The sequence below is a fragment of the Caretta caretta genome, chromosome 8, assembly GCF_965140235.1.
Source record: "Caretta caretta isolate rCarCar2 chromosome 8, rCarCar1.hap1, whole genome shotgun sequence".
NCBI lineage: Eukaryota > Metazoa > Chordata > Testudines > Cheloniidae > Caretta > Caretta caretta.
Window position 1 is genome coordinate 35,528,253 of NC_134213.1, and position 18,067 is coordinate 35,546,319.

Below are 18,067 nucleotides of genomic sequence, written 5' to 3' on the forward strand. Positions count from 1 at the left end.
TAGCAGCCTTCAAATACCTGAAGGGGGGTTCCAAAGAGGATGGAGCTAGGCTGTTCTTGGTGGTGGCAGATGACACAACAAGGAGCAATGGTCTTAAGTTGCAGTGGGGGAGGTCTAGGTTGGATATTAGGAAACACTATTTCACTAGGAGGGTGGTGAAGCACGGGAATGCGTTACCTAGGGAAGTGGTGGAATCTCCATCCTTAGAGGTTTTTAAGGCCCGGCTTGACAAAGCCCTGGCTGGGATGATTTAGTTGGTATTGGTCCTGTTTTGAGCAGGGGGTTAGACTAGATGACCTCCTGAGGTCTCTTCCAACCCTAATCTTCTATGATTCTATGAAACAGGAAGCAAGGGGTAGCTCAGAAGGAGGCTCACAGGGTGAACCTGGGCTGGGGAGCGAGTGTTGCAGGGAAGTCTACTATAGGTGCTGGAACTAGAGGTGCAGGGGGTGTGGCAGCACCCTGTCATTTGAAGTGGTTTCCATCATACACAGGATTTACAGTTTTGTTCAATGGTTTTCAGCACCCCCAACTATAAAAATTGTTCTAGTACCTATGAAGCCTATCCTTGATGTATGCCTGTATTGCCTGGTATTCCTATGTAAGACAGGGGAAAATACACACCTTGGTGAAAGATAAACAGCCTGGGGTACGTTTGTGACTGTGAAACCATCTGAACTAATCAGGCACTGAGGATCACCAAGTGGTGATGGAGATGCCCTGTGACAGGGATGGATAGATAGCTGTTTTGGCTGCCTTTTGGTGTCTGCATGGAATTTAATATGTTGGTTTTCACCTATTAAACCCTAAGTGGCTTGAGACTGGTCTTCTTGAGGGACCACCTTTCCCTCAGTGCCCTACTGCCACAGTTATAAGCAGAGATGCTCATTGGACTAAATAAGAGAGAATGATGCTGTCTAAGCATTCTCCGTGAAGGGCCTTCAACAAAGAATCTACTTCTGGTCTAAACTAGCCTGAATTTGGTGACCTTCATGGCTGTCTGCAAAGAACATCTCTTTGCCCAGGCCTTTGGAGGAAAGAGGGTCATAACAGAGGCTCTAGTTTGTGTGGGGATGGGCAGTACTGTCAGACTTGATTTTGCTGTGGTTGGTTATTTTTGGCTTAGAAGTAAACAGCAGCTGTGGTTCTGCTTTTGTTGATTGCATTCTTAAATATTGGCAGAGATACCTAGAGTGTAGGATAGGTGCTTGTTTGAACATACATTGCTTTAAATCAAAATAAATTAAAAATCAATGGGTGGAATGTTATACTGAACATCAGTAAACAGGACTGAGGTGTTCTTTCCATTCAGTCGGCTAGACGCTGCAATCATGACTATGCTTAACATTAAGTCCCACTGACTTCAAGTTAAGCACATGCCATTGGGACCTTCACTCCTTGCTCACCACAGGATCTTCTATTTTCTTTAGAACTGTTTATTGTCACAATGCCACTCATGCTTGACCTGCCATGCACACATGTAAGGGAACAGACACAGATATCTTCTTTGGAGGGCTTAAGGGTTACAAAAATTAATATGAAATGTTTTCAGCATTCAGAAAGCAAGAGAATAATAGCTAAAAATTGAAAAACCTGCCTGCAGGGCTGGAAGCCCAATCACAATAGCATAAGAACCCAAAATAAAATCTAATGTGAGGTGCAACTGAACAGTCTCATTCCACAGTGCCAAGATGCTTGAGGTGAAACAAGTGAAAATGTTAGATTATTATAACTGAGAGACTTAAAAACATCTATTTTAGTAACTCAGAGGTTTGGGGAGAAGCATAAAGATTCGTAAGAGGTTTGATTTAGAGGTTTTTAAGAGACTATAGACATGACTGTGTAAGGATTTTGTTTTTAAAGTAATATTTATCTAGTCAGTGTCCCTGTCACTATTTCTAGCCCTGGCTCTCTCTGCTTCTAGATAATCCAGCATAGGCTGCTCTTTTGTTTCCGATCTCACTCATGATGATCATCCATTCATGCCTGGATGTTGTAGCTATGCAAATAGGAAAAGATTATATGGCTTAGAAGATTGGTAAAAAGACACAGCTCATGGTTACTGGTTTGACTCCATCCCTGATTGGTAGGGATCAAAAGTTACTGACTCTTTGAAAGCCTGCATAAAATCAAATGCACAGGTGTCATGTGCACATCCATCACAAAACTACCGCTATAATCTTCACCGTTATTGGTGCTCTCGATGGAGAGGCCACCAAGTGAATGGAACTTTCCTTTCACTGCTGAAAGTGGTAACCTTCAGGGCACATTTGAAGAGCATGGCAGAACACTCCAGGAGAATCTTGCATTACTGCTATATATGCGGTAACTGCTCTGTGTATAGAAAACTTCACTCTCCAGATTTAAACAGATTAGTGCTTTTCACAAGCATTAATTTTGCTTAAATAATTTAATGATTGGTTTTCCTTACTACAACAATGCTTTGTTGACAAGTTCAATAAGCTTGAGGTTTGACACATTAGAGGGTTTTTTTTAATACTGCAGGTAAAATATGGCTTGCTTGATATCTTTATAATAGTTGTAAAATGATCTGCTGGGTATGCTTTCATCTAAAACTAGTCACTTTGTGGTTAAAAAATGCAAGTCTACTATGAGTCACAGAATTTTGCCTCCTGAGCCTTGAAAGGCATAATTTAGCCCATTAGAGCCATTTTAGCCGTTAAATGAGTGGCCAGAAATATTTTTCCTGTCATTTGACACAATTCTAGGATATCTCCATTTTCTGTCATGGGCTTTATTTGTCTCAGCTGTTCTCACCACTTTCTTGCAAGGTTCCATATCATCTCCACTCTCCACCATTTCTGAGTGTTGATGCATAAGGGCTTGACCCTGCTCCCATTGAAGTCAATGGCAAAACTCCCAATGAGTTCAGTGGTGAAGGATCAGCCCATAAATCCTTTGACAGGGCAGCTGCGTATTTTCACCTTCTTTTGCACAGCTTGAAAAATCCACCTGTCCACTCCAATGCCCATTTTTAGGTGTGCAGGTAGAACACAATGTAAAAACTCTGGATCTATGTTCATATACACACAAAAAGTTAACTAATGAGCAGCTGTAGCTCACGAAAGCTTATGCTCAAATAAATTTGTTAGTCTCTAAAGTGCCACAAGTAACCCTATAATAACAAGTCATAGTGCAGGTATAATAGAGAGTTAAAAACAGGAAAGGGCATGGATTTCAGTTTCATGCTACCAGAGTTTATATATAGACTCAAACTTTAACATCAGAAGGGACCATCATGATCATCTAGTCCAACCTCCTGCACATTTATAATACAATAGTGATCACAACGCCTCAACATTGTCCTTTCCCATGACTCATTCTTTTTTCGGTAATGTGTAAGATGTGATGCAAAGACAAAGGCAGCACTGGGATAGATGGGATCAACTTCTTTTGACAGAGCTACCTCTGCTTATATCAGCTGTGAATTCAGGTTAAAGATCGTAAGCTTTTTGGGGCAGAGAGACTGTCTTTCTATGTCGGTATGGCACCTAGCATGTGGCCCCCCCCTCCTAATTGAGGTCTTTAAGAGCTATACAAATAATTAGTAAGTGTGGTAAGTCTAAGAGGACATCAGCAAGCCCTCCTACCACTGTTAATTTCACCTGAAACTGAGGGGAAGGAGAAACAGCAAATATACCAGCATGTTACTTGGCAACCTGCCACTGGATTAGAAATGAGCATTAATCACAAATGGATATGTGGGATTAAACCCTAGACCCAATGTAAACCCTATTGTGGGCAAATCCTTGAAGCATTGTATCTGACTTAGATAGAGATCCGAGAGTTCTATCCTTTTTAGGCAACTTTTGCATGGTATGTCATACTCAACAAGTGTTCTGAATTTGATTTGACTCACAGGGTGCTCATATGCAGCATTGTTGTAGCCATATTGGTCCTGGTATAGTAGAGAAACAGGGTTTCTAACAACTTTTATTGGACAAACTTTTGTTGGGTGAGAGGGACAAGCTTTTGATCATGTGACAAATGGCCAGCGTTGATATTGGAGGGTCCCAAAACTTTCTTGGCAGGGGGGCTAGAACACCACCTCTTCCCCTGCTCTTGGGGCACCAAGGGCCCCACTAGTGGCCCAGGAAGGTGGTAGAGGAGGGAAGCAGGGAAGGTGTCTGGGTTTGCTCCTCACTCTGAGCCCCAGCCCCTCTCAACCACTGTGGGTTTCTTACCCTCTTCCCTCTGAGGTAGGGTTACTCTCGGTCCGTGACGCTGGGGGAGGGAGTCTCCCTTCCTCCAGATCTCTGGTTTTTCAATTCTCAGCAACACATCTCCAAACTCCAGTCCTCTCTCTTTCCTCACTCCATGCAGTCTACCTGAAGCAGGGTTTTTTAAATTAGGTTCCTGATAGGGCCTTAATTGACAAGTGCTTCAATTAATCTGTAGTAACCTTCCCTAGTCTACAGGGAACCATGCCTTAATTAGCCTAGGGCTTATAAATCTCCCTTCAAGACTTTTCCACTGCTCCATCAACAATGTAGAGAAAGCGCTTCTTCAGGTCTGGGAAAGGTACAGTGTCACAGCTAAATAGATTAAATGGACAGTTTAGCACAAGTAGTTAGCACATAAGAATATAAGAATGGCCATACTGGGTCAGACCAAAGATCCATCTTGCTAGTATGTTGTCTTCTGACAGTGGCCAATGCCAGGTGCCCCAGAAGAAATGAACAGAACAGGTAACCATCAAGTGATCCATCCCGTCACCAATTCCGAGCTTCTGGCAAACAGAGGCTAGGAGACACCGTCCCTGTCCATCCTGGCTAACTGCCATTGATGGACCTTCCTCCATGAACTTATCTAGTTCTTTTTTTAACCCTGATATAGTCTTGGCCTTCACAACATCCTCTGGCAAGAGCTCCACAGGTTGACTGTGCATTGTGTGAAAAAATATTTCCTTTGTTTTAAATCTGCTGCCTATTAATTTGATTTGGTGACCCCTAGTTCTTGTGTTATGAGGAGTAAATAACACTTCCTTATTTACTTTCTCCACACCAGTCATGATTTTATAGACCTCTATCATATCCCCCTTAGTGATCCCTTTTCCAAGCTGAAAAGTCCCAATCTTATTAATCTCTCCTCATATGGAAGCTGTTCCATACCCCTAATTATTTTTGTTTCCCTTTTCTGAACCTTTTCTAATTCCAATATATCTTTTTTGAGATGGGGCAGCCACATCTGCATGCAGTATTCAAGATGTGGGCATACCGTGGACTTATGCAGAGGCAATATGATATTTTCGGTCTTATTATCTATCTCTTTGTTAATGATTCCCAACATTTTGTTCACTTTTTTGACTGCTGCTGCACATTGAGTGGATGTTTTTAGAGAATTATCCACAATGACTCCAAGATCTCTTTCTTGAGTGGTAGCAGCTAAGTTAGACCCCATCATTTATATATATAGTTGGGATTATGTTTTCCAATGTGCATTATTTTGTGTTTATCAACAGTGAATTTTATCTTCCATTTTGTTGCCCAGTCACCCAGTTTGAGAAATCCTTTTGTAGCTCTTTCCAGTCTGCTTTGGATTTAACTATCTTGAGTAGTTGTGTATCATCTGCAAATTTTGCCGTCTCACTTTTTGCCCCCTCTTTCAGATCATTTATGAATTTGTTGAATAGGACTGGGCCCCGTACAGACCTTGCGGGGACACTCTCTCCATTCTGAAAACTGACCCTTTATTCCTACCCATTGTTTCCTATCTTTTAACTAGTTAACAGTCCATAAGAGGACTCCCTGTTATCCCATGACAGCTTACTTTGCTTAAGAGCCTTTGGTGAGGGACCTTGTCAAAGGCTTTCCGAAAATCTAAGTACACTATGTCCACTGGATGCCCCTTGTCCACATGCTTGTTGACCCCCTCCAAGAATTCTAGTAGACTGGTGAGGCATGATTTCCCTTTACAAAAAACATGTTGACTCCTCCACAACAAATTATGTTCATCTATGTATCTGACAATTTTGTTCTTTACTATAGTGTCAACCAGTTTGCCTGGTACTGAAGTCAAGCTTATTGGCCTGTAACTGACAGGATCACCTCTGAAGCTCTTTTTAAAAATCGGCATCACATTAGCTATCTTCCGGTCATTTGGTACAGAAGGTGATTTAAATGATAGGTTATGGACTACAGTTATTAGTTCTACAATTTCACATTTGAGTTCCTTCAGAACTCTTGGGCAAATACCATCTGGTCCTGGTGACTTATTACTGTTTAGTTTATCAATTTGTTCCAAAACCTCCCCTAATGACACCTCAATCTGGGACAGTTCCTCTGATTTGTCACCTAAAAAGAATGGCTCAGGTTTGGAAATCTCCCTCACATCCTCAGTCGTGAAGACTGATGAAAATAATTCATTTAGTTTCTCCACAGTGGCCTTATTGTCCTTGAGTGCTCCTTTAGCATCTTGATCATCCAATGGCCCCACTGGTTGTTTAGCAGGCTTTCTGCTTCTGATGTATTTAAAAATTTTTTTGCTATTACTTTTTGAGTCTTTGGCTAGATGTTCTTCAAATTCTTTTTCTGCCTTCCTAATTATATTTTTACACTTCATTTGCCAGAGTTCATGTTCTTTTCTATTTTCCTCATTAATAGGATTTAACTTCCACTTTTTAAAGGATGCCTTTTTGCCTCTCACTGTTTCTTTTACTTTGTTGTTTAGCCATGGTGGCACTTTTTTGGTTCTCTTATTATGTTTTTTAATTTGGGGTATTCATTTAAGTTGAGCCTCTATTATGGTGTCTTTAAAAAGTTTCCATGCAGCTTGTAGGAATTTCACTTTTGGCACTATAGTGTTTAATTTCTGTTCAACTAACTTCCTTGTTTTTGTGTAGTCCCCCTTTCTGCAATTAAATGCTACAGTGTTGGGCTGCTGTGGTGCTTTCTCTGCCACAGAGATGTTAAATTTAATTATATTATGGTCACTATTACCAAGTAGTCCAGCTATATTAATCTCTTGGACCAGATCCTGTGCTCCACTTAGGTCTAAATTAAGAATTGCCTCTCCTCTTGTGGGTTCCAGGACTAGCTGTTCAAAGAAGTAGTCATTTAAGGTGTCAAGAAACTTTATCTCTGCATCCTGTCCTGAGGTGACATGTACCCAGTCAATATGGGGATAGCTGAAATCCCCCATTTTTTTTTTTTAATTTTAATAGCCTCTCTAATCTCCTGCGCATTTCAGAGTCACTATCAACATCCTGGTCAGGTGGTCGGTAAAAATATCCCTACTGTAATATTTTTATTATTAGAGCATGGAATTACTATCCACAGAGATAGTATTGTGCAGTTTGGTTCATTTAAGATTTTTACTTCATTTGAGTCTATGCTTTCTTTCACATATGCCATTCCCCTACCAGCAAGACCAGTTCTGTCCTTCTGATATATGTTGTATCCTGATATTACTGCGTCCCATTGATTATCCTCATTCCACCAAGTTTCTGTGATGCCTATTATATCAATATCCTCATTTAATACAAGACACTCTAGTTCACGCATCTTATTTAGACTTCTAGCATTGGTATATAAGCACTTTAAAAACTTGTCACTTTTTAGCTGTCTGCCATTACATGATGTAATTGAATGGGATTTTTCATTTGACTGTTTCTCATCAGATCCTACCTGTATTTTGTCATCTTCCATCCTCTCCTCCTTACTAGGACATAGAGAATTTCCATTAATAGATCCTCCCCTAAAGGATGTCTCTATCTGAACCACATGCTCCTCCACACCTGTCGGTTTTCCCCCAGCCTTTGAGGGTTTGAAGACCAGAAGCGGGGATTCAGGATAGGGATGTAAATATTGTTTAAAAAGTTAACCGTTTAAACAATTAAAATTGAATTGGTTAACCAATATAAGGGAGAGGGGCTGGGGCTGCTCCAGCTGGCTGGGGCTGGCAGGCGCAGCTGGGGCTGCTCTAACCAACTGGCATGGGGCTGTGGTTGCTCTGGCTGGTGCGGCTCAGGGTACTAACGGTTAGGGTGGGTTAACCAGTAAGACTAATGCTTACCAGTTAACCATTTAATATTTTACATCCCTAGTTCAGGAAAGCTTTCTTTCAGGATGGGGTCCCCACTGAGCATGGGCTGTAGTTGTTACAACCCCATCCTGCAAGGGTGGGGAACGTTTAACATGGATTGTATTAGGCAGAGTGTGATTAAGGAAGTTTCCACATTGTTTTGTCCAATCCTCCCAATTGTGTGTCAGCAAGAGTCGATTACATGACAATGATTCATCTACCAGCTCACTTGAACTAATGAGCCATTTCCTCAGGTTTAGGTCTCCAGCTGGCTTGCAACTGTCACACAGGAGGAGGATCCTTGCAAGGGAAGTAAGTATCTTCTTCCTGAAGCACCATGGTGGCTCCCTTGCAGAAGGACACCACTAAAGTAAGTAGTGATAGGATTGCATGCCCCTAACCAGAAATCATACAGAATCAAATGGTAAGACCAATAAAGCAATTTGATTGTTTTTCTTTTCCTTATGCAAATGTAGTGACTCATAATATATAAGTCATGATTTCCACTGTTAGTGGTGGAAGTGCTAGGATCACAGAAAATATCACAGAAAAATCATATCCGATGAAGTGAGCTGTAGCTCACGAAAGCTTATGCTCAAACTGATTAGTCTCTAAGGTGCCACAAGTACTCCTTTTCTTTTTGTGAATACAGACTAACAGGGTTCCTACTCTGAAACCAGAAAATAACTGTTGCTACACAATCAGTTAAAAAAAAAAAAAATCAGATACTTCCAGCTAGGCAGCTGGTTAAATAGCTGGAATTGCTGTTTTATTTCCACACAGCACATGACAAAGCTGAGAAAATACCTAGTGGTAGCTATTCTTCTCCAAAGCTGCTGATGACAAATTGTCCATGCTATAATTTAAATTATAGCAGCACTTTCTACACTTTCAACTGGACTTTCTCTGCCTTGTGTTAATTGGCTGTTTGCTCCCTCTCCCTCACTCTTCACCTCAGCTCCTCTCACCTGTCCCATTCCCCACCCGATTACCTTTTCATGTAGTTTATCCCCTCCTAAGTAAACCCATCCCACTCCAAAAATCATAGAACATGACACTTGCTGCCATCACCTTGTTCACTCTCCGTGCATGTCCTACCCCTTCCCTCCCAGTGCAAGTGTCTTATCTATTTAGATTAACTCTTCAGGGCAGGAATTGACTACTGTGTTTGTACAATGCCACTGGCCCTAAGGCACTGCTGTAATAAATGAGATGAATTACTGTAGAACTATGGTTGAGAACAATTTGCCAGAAGACTGAGTGCCACATGGCTTTCTCTGTGTATTTAACAGCTCAAACTTTGCTATGAATTTATCCCTTCAGGTACTCAATTGCATGATTTTTAATGTGTTCTTTTAACTCATTTTAAACTACTTGCAAATACTGTTACATGGCATACTATGAACAAGTCACCAAATGTACGTCAAAGAGGGCAAGCAACAGAAAGGCAGGAAAAGGAGAGGCACAGAGAACAAGAGCAACCCAAAAGATACATTCTTCCAGACATTTCACATTTTTTCAGCTGAGTGGCAAGAAATTATACTATGTGGAAGAAAAGATAGCTTCTCAGCCTGGTCTGCATGATGACAGGCTCCCCTATTCCTGCTTTTCCCTAGTGCAGGGTTACCTACAACCATGGGGGGAGGGGTAAGGAGAAGAACAAACAAGTATTACAGCCTTTAGAACATACATTTAAAGCTGAACCTCCTCCCACCCCCTGTCCCCAACTAGGCCTCAAGTCCTTTCAGTACTGCCTGTAGAGCAGAAAGTCTAGACTTTCACAGGACCAGCCTTTGTGCAGACGCCCATTACTCCTAGAGACCTCCAACTTCTCCTTTCAGCTGGACTTTCAGAGAAAGTCTATGAGAGGATCTATCTCCCTTGTCACCTCCATGGCTTAGATCATGTTGTGGGTTACCAGCCAAGAGGGCAGGGCCAAAGGCTTACCATTCAGAGCCCTTAAGGGGTAGGCCAAAGTGCACCTGACCTTGCCCACCAGCACCTCTGGGCACAGGCCCTGGCAGGAGCCAGGGGGAAGGAACCCTAGTGCATGCAGGTACTTGCTCAGGGAGCTAGAGCATGGCCTCCAGCCCGAAAGCGAGGAGCACGGGGCCCCTAGAAGAGGGGAGCGTGGGCAGCACGGGCCCCCCGGGGAACGGCAAGGGAGGCGGGATGGTCACAGGCCCAGGCCACAGAGAGGGGACGGGGGGAGGGAAGAAGGGAGACGGCGGGAGGGGCGGCACGGGCCCAGGCCGCAGAAAGGAGACGAGGGCCCTGGGGGGGGGGGGGGCGGCATGGGCCTAGGCCGGAGAGAGTGGTCGCGGGGGCCCTGGGACGGGGTGAGGGGCGGCACGGGCCCAGGCCGGAGAGAGGGGACGGGGGCCCTGGAGGGGGGAAGGGAGACGGGCGGCACGGGCCCAGGCCGCAAAGGGGACGGGGGCCCGGGGGGGGGGGGAAGGGAGACGGGGGGAGGGGCGGCACGGGCCCAGGCCGCAAAGGGGACGGGGGCCCTGGGGGGAGAGGCAGCACGGTCCTAGGCCGGAGAGAGGGGACGGGGGCTCTGGGGGGGGGGGGGGGAAGGGAGACGGGGGGAGGGGCGGCACGGGCCTAGGTCGGAGAGAGGAGGGAACGGGGGCTCCTGGAAGGGAAAGGGAGACGAGGGGAGGGGCGGCATGGGCCCAGGCCGGAGAGAGGGGAAGGGGGCTCCTGGAGGGGAAAGGGTGGCGGCAGGGGCATGGGCCCAGGCCGGAGAGAGGACGGGACATGTCCCCGGACGGGGAGGAGTCGGCTCTCCACTTTCCCTGCAGCGCCAGGTCCCGATACGTACTGCAGCCATGCGCGCGGCTGTAGCCGGCCCCCCCCGCACCGCGCAGCCGCTCCAAGTCTCTCCGCTACTCTGCCCCTCTACTATCCGGAACCTCTTTATTTCTCTTCTCGCGAGCAGTTACTTCACTCCACCCCCGTCCCTCCCTGATCGTATCCTTCCGCTTCTCCGAGCCCCTTTCTGGAGAGTTCTGTGTGAAAAGAGAGTGAGGAAATAGTCCCTGTGCCCGAGCGGGCCCCATCACCAGGTGCTGCTGCCCCTCCGCCCGGCTGCCCCGCTGGTGACTATTGGGATGGTGGCGGAGTGATACGGCCTCGGAGGCGGCAGCGCATAAAGGCCCCGCGGTGTGATGCGATTGCAGCTGCGGCAGCGAGCGAGAACCCAGCGGCCGCCGGGGAAATAGAGAGTGAGGCCCGCCCGCCGCACCGAGATAGCCGCCGCGCCGCCTCCCAACAGCGCCGCCACCGCCGCGCCCCTCCCCCCGCGAAATAATCCCGAGCGAGCTCCCCTCCCTCCCCCGCACCGCCCGAGCCGCGCGCCCCCCTCCCCGCGCCGAGCCCCTCACACACACAATGGCGCTGAAGAGAATCCATAAGGTAAGGGCTCCCGGGCTGGGGTGTCGCGCGCAGGCAGGGCCCGGTCGGGCTCCGGCTCGGCCGCCCAGGAGAGCGGCTCCCTCCTGTTCCCGGCCGCCACCTCAGGCTCCTCGTCCCCTCTTGGCTGAGCTCAGGCCGCAGCTAGGGGCTGGGCCTCGCCTGTGTGGTAGGCCCCGCGAAGGGCCTGGCCTCGCCCCCCGGGGAGCGCAGGGATCCGGCTCCCGTGTATTGGGCGGGGGGTGCTCCCCGGCTTCCTCCTTTGCTCCCCATCAGGGGGCTGGAGGCGGCCTCGTGGGGAGGGAGGCCGGGTGGGGGGCAGCCCGCCCCCCCTTACGTAACCTCGCTGGCAGGGGCTACCCGCGCAGGAGCTGGGCCTCCCCGGCTGCCTGTCGGCCCGTGTGAGCTGCGCCGAGAGGGAGCCTACTCGGGAAGGCGCTTCCCGCAGCCCCCGAGCGGGGCTCCGCGCAGGCGGCTCTGAATCGGGAGCCAGCCGACTGGCGTGGCCGAGGTAGAGGTGTTCGTTGTCGCTGTCAGCCCCGCGGGCTCTGGCTGGCCCTGGGCCGTCCCTTCTCAGCCATCGCGGGGCGAACCGGGCTGGCCTGAAGGGACCCCGGCACGGGGCGGTTTGGGGCTCTTGCATCTCTTTGTTGTTTGGAGTGTTGAAGACCCAAGTAGCGAGAGAAACGTAGCCTAGAGAGAGGAGTGTTAGAGCAGAAAGCGAAAGCTGAAAAAGTGACGCTGAGGGATTGTAGCCAGACTCCTCAAACCTGCGTTTTTATCAACACGTATTTAAGGTCAATAACTTTTCTTGACTAAAGAAAACCATTATTAAATCTTGAACGCTTTGCCTTCTATTAGGGGGTTAGTGCTCAAATATGCACCCACAGAAGCTGAAATTTGTAATGGTAAACAAGTAGAAAAACCTCTTGATCTTTTATGAGTTGAAGGACCAAAATCAACTATATATTTTTTTAAACTTGGTGACAAAATCTGAGGCAGAAGAGAATCCTGTTTGCTCACTTAGTTACATGATCTCTGCGTAATCCTCAAGTGTAAAAAGTAAACTCATTTTGATTATTAAAGTTAAACAGATAAAACTCTAATACAGGGAGTAAGAATACTGAGTAAGAAGGCAGTATTTTTTAGTCACTCTAAGCAGAAAGCCTGTTAGGATCTGAGGAAGGCCCCAAAAGTCTCCCTCCTCCATGGAGGACATGCAAGGTGCTGCCCAGGAGTTTTCTTTTGAGGGTGAAGGTAATCCTTTTTGTAGGAGTTGCTATCTAACCCCAAACCCTGGAACTCAGGAAGTCCTTCACAGGTGCAAGTTTGCTTTTGTTTAACTTCAGTGTTGAGTGTGGCAACATTAATAGGCACATGTACTTGCTGTATGAGCTTGTATTTTTCCTCAGCTGGAAAATTTACCCAGTAAGAATTTTAAACCTTCTAGGGAAAGCCTTAATTGAGCTTTGTAACTGTTGTATCTAGTATATTGTTACTCTGCACAAACATTTTGGGTCTGCACAGTTTCAGTTTTAATTTCTGTTAATCAGAGGCTACACTGTATCAGATTCTTGTATTTTGGAGGGTGGATTTTCATAATCTATTCCTCCCTTTTCATCCCCTATACCACTACTGGGTTGTCTGTTAGTGGAGGGTGAAGTGACCATAGTTGTCAAACTGATTAGCTGAATACATTCAGCTAGACATAATAGTACAATGCTATTGTTCGTTTACAAGTTTAAATTCTTAAGTAGTCATCCCCATAGTACCTAATAAAGATCTGCAAAGGACAGCTATCCAAGAGTAAACTATTGAGGAATCTTTTGCTACCCTACTTAGTCTGCCAAACAAATGGAACACTTCTCCAAAACAAAATCCAGCCCTGAACTGACTTTTAAGTCCAAGCCCCATGTGTGCAACCTTCCTGTGTGTTTTCAAGTGTGGATTATGTGTTTCAATTCTAACTCAAAAGTTGGATAAAGTGTATAGCTGGTTTCAGAGTAGCAGCCGTGTTAGTCTGTATCCGCAAAAAGAAAAGGAGGACTTGTGGCATCTTAGAGACTAATAAATTTATTTGAGCATAAGCTTTTGTGAGCTACAGCCCACTTCATCGGATGCATTCAGTGGAAAATACAGTGGGGAGATTTATATACACGGAGAACATGAAACAAGCCACAAGTCCTCCTTTTCTTTTAGTGTATAGCTGGTGGCTGATGTGGAGATCTTTGATGCCATTTCTGTTCTGATGCATCGAGCAGTGGACTTGCATCACAGATGCAGACTAACTTTTTTCTGCTGTCATTGCATGGCATTTGTAAGTGTTCAGGAAGCTTTCTTTTAATGTCTTCCATTGATCAAATTAAAGTAGCTCATTGAGTGCCAAAAAGCACCACTTCGAAAAAGCTTGTAAGCTTAAGATATGTCTACATGGGGAAATTTATTGGCATAATTATACCAGGTTACCTACAGCAATATAATTCCCCCATGTGGACCTGTACTTATGGAGTAAGAGTGCCTTCTTCTGGTATAGCGTATGTTGCTTTGGCGGAACTTTTGTGTCTTAAGCTAACTTGGAAAAAGGCACTCTTCTTCTGGAATTAAACCACTATAGTTAGCTGATAATTTCCCATGGTGAAAATATCTGTGACTTTGCAGATATGCTAAGGGTAGCACTGGGTCTACGCATGTTCACCAAACTGATACACCTGTCAAATACCATTTGGATTACCTTTGCTTTCAGCTGGGTTAAATTCCAGTTTAATTGGTATCATTTCAGTCTGCACCAGTCTAACGCCCCTGTAGAAAGCACTAAAATGACAAGTGGTTCAGACAGTTCTCTCCCAGTGGCCTTTTCAAAGTCTCCTAGACTCAAGGGTCCACTGTCTCTGCGGGTTTGTGCCAGGAACTGAGACGTACCCAGAGGGAGTTCTGGCCAACTGTAGAACAGCACTAGCGTAAATATCATGCAGAACACTAGTAGGCATGGTTAGTGTAGACTTTATCATTTGTACTTGGCACTTTCAATGCTGAAGTCTAGGCTGAAGTGGTTAGGTCATAACATGGCTCATTCACTCAACCTTTAATTCTTTGTGTTTTAATAACTCAAGACTTGAAGAAATTTCAGTCCTTGTAACAGATGGAAGACTGAAACTGAATAACTGTTTCATCTGTTCAGGAGGGTGTTGGTATGGTGGCTGCCCATGAATGCTGGTCTCATATTCCAAGATAATTATAATTTTGGGGAAGGATGGGGCACTTTAAAATAGCCATATAAGCCAAATGTTGGCCATGGACAATTTATCTCTATAGCAACTAAACTACATATAGCCTTTTTATTCTAACATAGGAGGCATTCCAGTAGAGTGAAATGCACATTCTAAAATGCTAACTTTAAATAGGGGGTTGTTGGGAGGGAAACCAAATCCCTTTGTGTGGGAAGGGCTCCTAAGCCATAAATTTCTACAGAATTCAAGCTTCTATTGAAAAAGTTTCTAGCGCTTTAAAATATTGTGACACTTAGGCCGTGTCTGTAGTGCTTTGCAGTTTGGACCATGGGGAGTGAATAGCAGTGTGCGCTAAAGTGCTGTGCAGTAATTCCTGTGTTGATGCTGCAGACGCTAACATAAAGGTTTGTACTTTGCACTGAAGTAGTCCTGGAGAAGCAGCAGAATTCTTCATGGAGGAAGACCTCCCTTAAAAACCACCTCAGAAGCTGGAATAGCAAATTCTCTCAAACTTTACTAGAGGAGAAAGTTGTGAGAAGTGGCTAATGTAGCAGCAGTCCATAGACTTTGGAGTATGGGGTAAGGAAGATGAAAGTTCTTAGCTACATTAGGAAATAGGTGTATCAGTCTCTGGCCTGTAGAAAGATGTTCATTGTAGGTAAGGTGCTGTGAACTGGGATTTGAGATATCAAGGTTCAGTTCCTAGTTCTGCCACAGAATTTCTTTGTGACACTGGGCAAAGTCAATTTGTCTAATTTGTCCTTGCCTTGAAGCGGGGGGTTGGGTGGTCAGCTCACTAATGATACATTCTGATACTATGGGGATGGGAGTTACAGAAGTACTTATGTTTGTGATCCAAAAGTTGAAGCCACTGATCAGTTTACAAGGACAGTCTCCTGGTGGGGTTATGGCCTGAAATGGCCTCTTGGGAGTCAGGTCACTTCAGAGGGCAAAGCAAAGTTGCTTGAAGTCTGACTGTCAGGAGTTGTAGATGCTCCTAGAAGGTCTTATATGAAGTATGAAATCCAATACAGTGGTCACATCTCATTCAGCCCGTATCCACGAGAGAGACTTGCTTTGGAGTTCTGTATTCTCTAGTCAGAGTGCTTTGAAGAAATGTTAGTCCTAAAACAGATGAAGTCTTGGATAAATTAAAGGCTATAAGATAAACTGTCAGATCTCTTGGGTTGTGTTAGTCTGTTCCTTGCAGAAAATTTTCCTTCAGGTTGCACAAGGGGCAATCTCGGCAGACCTTATCTATATGTCTGCTGGCTTACATATCTAGAAAGTTTGGGAAGCACTTCCCTGTTGGAAGAAGCTGATCTTAGGACAAACCTGAGAATGTGCAGGATGACCTCAAACTGGTCAGGAGATCCAGAGTCTCCTCCTTCCTCCCCACTAACTGGGGAACACTTGTCCCAACTCTTTCAGGCAAGGGAAAATATTTTGCTTGACGTCCTGTTCACAGCAGTGTGCCAAATTCTAGCTCATCTGCTTTTCATGGATTCCTTATGGGAAACATTGAGAAATGATCTTAGTTCTGTTGAAAACAAACTCTGTTGAAAACAAAAAGAAGCGATGCCTGAGCTTTACAAAGGGAAAGGACTTTTATTCTAGTATTTCCTTATCCCCAAGAGGATCAGTAGTCTGTGGCTAGACTCTGGATCACTGCAAACATCTGAAGAAATCAAAATCTGTAGCTTCTTTGCAGAGGATAATACCTACAACCCACCCGAAGGACAGCTTTAGGGCATCTCTGCTTTGGAGGTAACTTATCAACATGTGGAAGCACGGAAAGGCTCAAGTACCAGCTCAGATTCAAAGTGGACAACAGTAATTGCCAGCACAAGGTGCTACCATCAGACCTTGTCGTAACCAGAGAATTGAATCACTGGTAACTGAATGGATTGCTTGAGTTAGCTCGAGCGCAAATCACTGTGTGCACTAACTGTGCTGAATGAATTTAAATTTTGTCCTGTGTTCACACTATACTCAAACACTTTCACTTGTAATACCCTGTGGGTACTTATCCTACAACTCCAGTTCTGCTCCAGAAGCAGTGCATTTTGGGAGACTTCAGAAGGCCACTGATGTATTGTGGGACAGTAGTGGAAGGACTAAGTGAACCATATCATCTGAACTGGTGTCAGTGTGGATTCAGATAAGTCTGTACTGGTTAAGCATTAACTGGTTATTTAGACTTCAATTTTATTAAAATTCAACACCAAAGGGAGACTATATAAAGCCATGTGCATTCTTGACATATATTGAGACCTATACAAGCAGGTGATAAAATTTAAAAACGGACCAAAGCAGCAGTATTCATCAAAACAAGATGTCTATATGGAAATAATCTGTTCTTCCCACTCCTCCATTCTGGAATCTAGGTCCAAAGGCATTTACAGGTGTAGAGTAACTTGAGTCAGTGGGAGAAGGAAGGTTATTTGTTATACCCTCAACCTATAGAATGTAGGGCTTGTCCTGGTAATGTGCCCATATACTGTCAACTAATAGTCGATGTTCTGTGGCCAGGCACATGAAATAGTTTCTGTACAAGTAATACAACTGGTATGTAATCCCTTATCTGTTCTTTCCAGAGAATACGTTTTTCAGAAAGTTGGAAGTTGCTCTGACCAATTTTAAGGTACAGGCAAGTTTCCCTTACTATTCTGTTTACCATACCAGCAACTTTGCCTAAACTTCACACTTGCCTAATATTAAATCCTTAATGAGAGCTACTCTTTACTAAGGCTGTGTGGGGAACAATTTAGTTATTTTGGCTGCATAACTTTAAACATCTGCACCTATTATCTTCATAGATCTTGTTTAAATTCTGTTAAAGTGAACAGTAACTCGAATATGTGTGGGGTTGAAATTCAGTAAGTCAAAGCTACAGGTGAAGGTGAAAAGAGAATTTGCTTTATGTCCCATGAGGGATGTTTCATGGTGATCATGAGCTATGACAGCAAACTGTAAATTTTCTGAGGTTTATAGTACATAGTAGTTTAAAGCTTTGCTGGCAAAGCTGGTAGAGTTAGAAAGCACACAGAGAAGTAGATATGATTATTGACAGCTAGGCACATGCAGAGCTTATAACTTCTACGAGAAATAAATGTGGTTCCTAACTCTTACAAATAGTATATGTTGGCAAAGAAGCTCATATCTCCAGCTGATGGTATTAATGTGGTTTTAGCAGCAAAACTGGTGGACCCTGTGACTTGCATAAGAACGGCCATACTGGGTCAGACGAAAGGTCCGTATAGCCCAGTATCCTGTCTTCTTACGGTGGCTAATGCCAGGTGCCTCAGAGGGAATGAACAGAACAGGTATCATCAAGTGATCCATTCCCTGTCGCTCATTCCCTGCTTCTGGCATACGGA

The 18,067-nt window shown here is 44.8% G+C and overlaps 1 protein-coding gene and 1 long non-coding RNA gene across 5 annotated transcripts in view; one reads left to right on the top strand and one right to left on the bottom strand.

Annotated features, from left to right (window-relative positions):
• Nucleotides 1-9,370: 9,370 nt before the first annotated feature.
• On the bottom strand, nt 9,371-11,093 carry LOC142072977 (uncharacterized). The gene is made up of 2 exons (XR_012669615.1): nt 10,871-11,093; nt 9,371-9,670 (listed from the first exon to the last, which is right to left on the bottom strand). It is a non-coding gene; the product is annotated as an uncharacterized LOC142072977 (long non-coding RNA).
• UBE2D2 (ubiquitin conjugating enzyme E2 D2) overlaps nt 10,078-18,067 on the top strand; it is a 47,593-nt gene continuing 39,603 nt past the window's right edge. For 2 of the 4 annotated variants that reach the window (XM_048861275.2, XM_075131384.1), the window contains exon 1: nt 11,103-11,463. In XM_048861275.2, the coding sequence (XP_048717232.1) occupies nt 11,440-11,463 (24 nt within the window). In that variant the 5' untranslated portion in view covers nt 11,103-11,439. Of the gene's footprint in view, nt 10,100-11,102; nt 11,464-11,903; nt 11,972-18,067 lie in introns of those variants that run through there. The other 2 variants (XM_048861278.2, XM_048861279.2) reach the window with 2 other exon arrangements.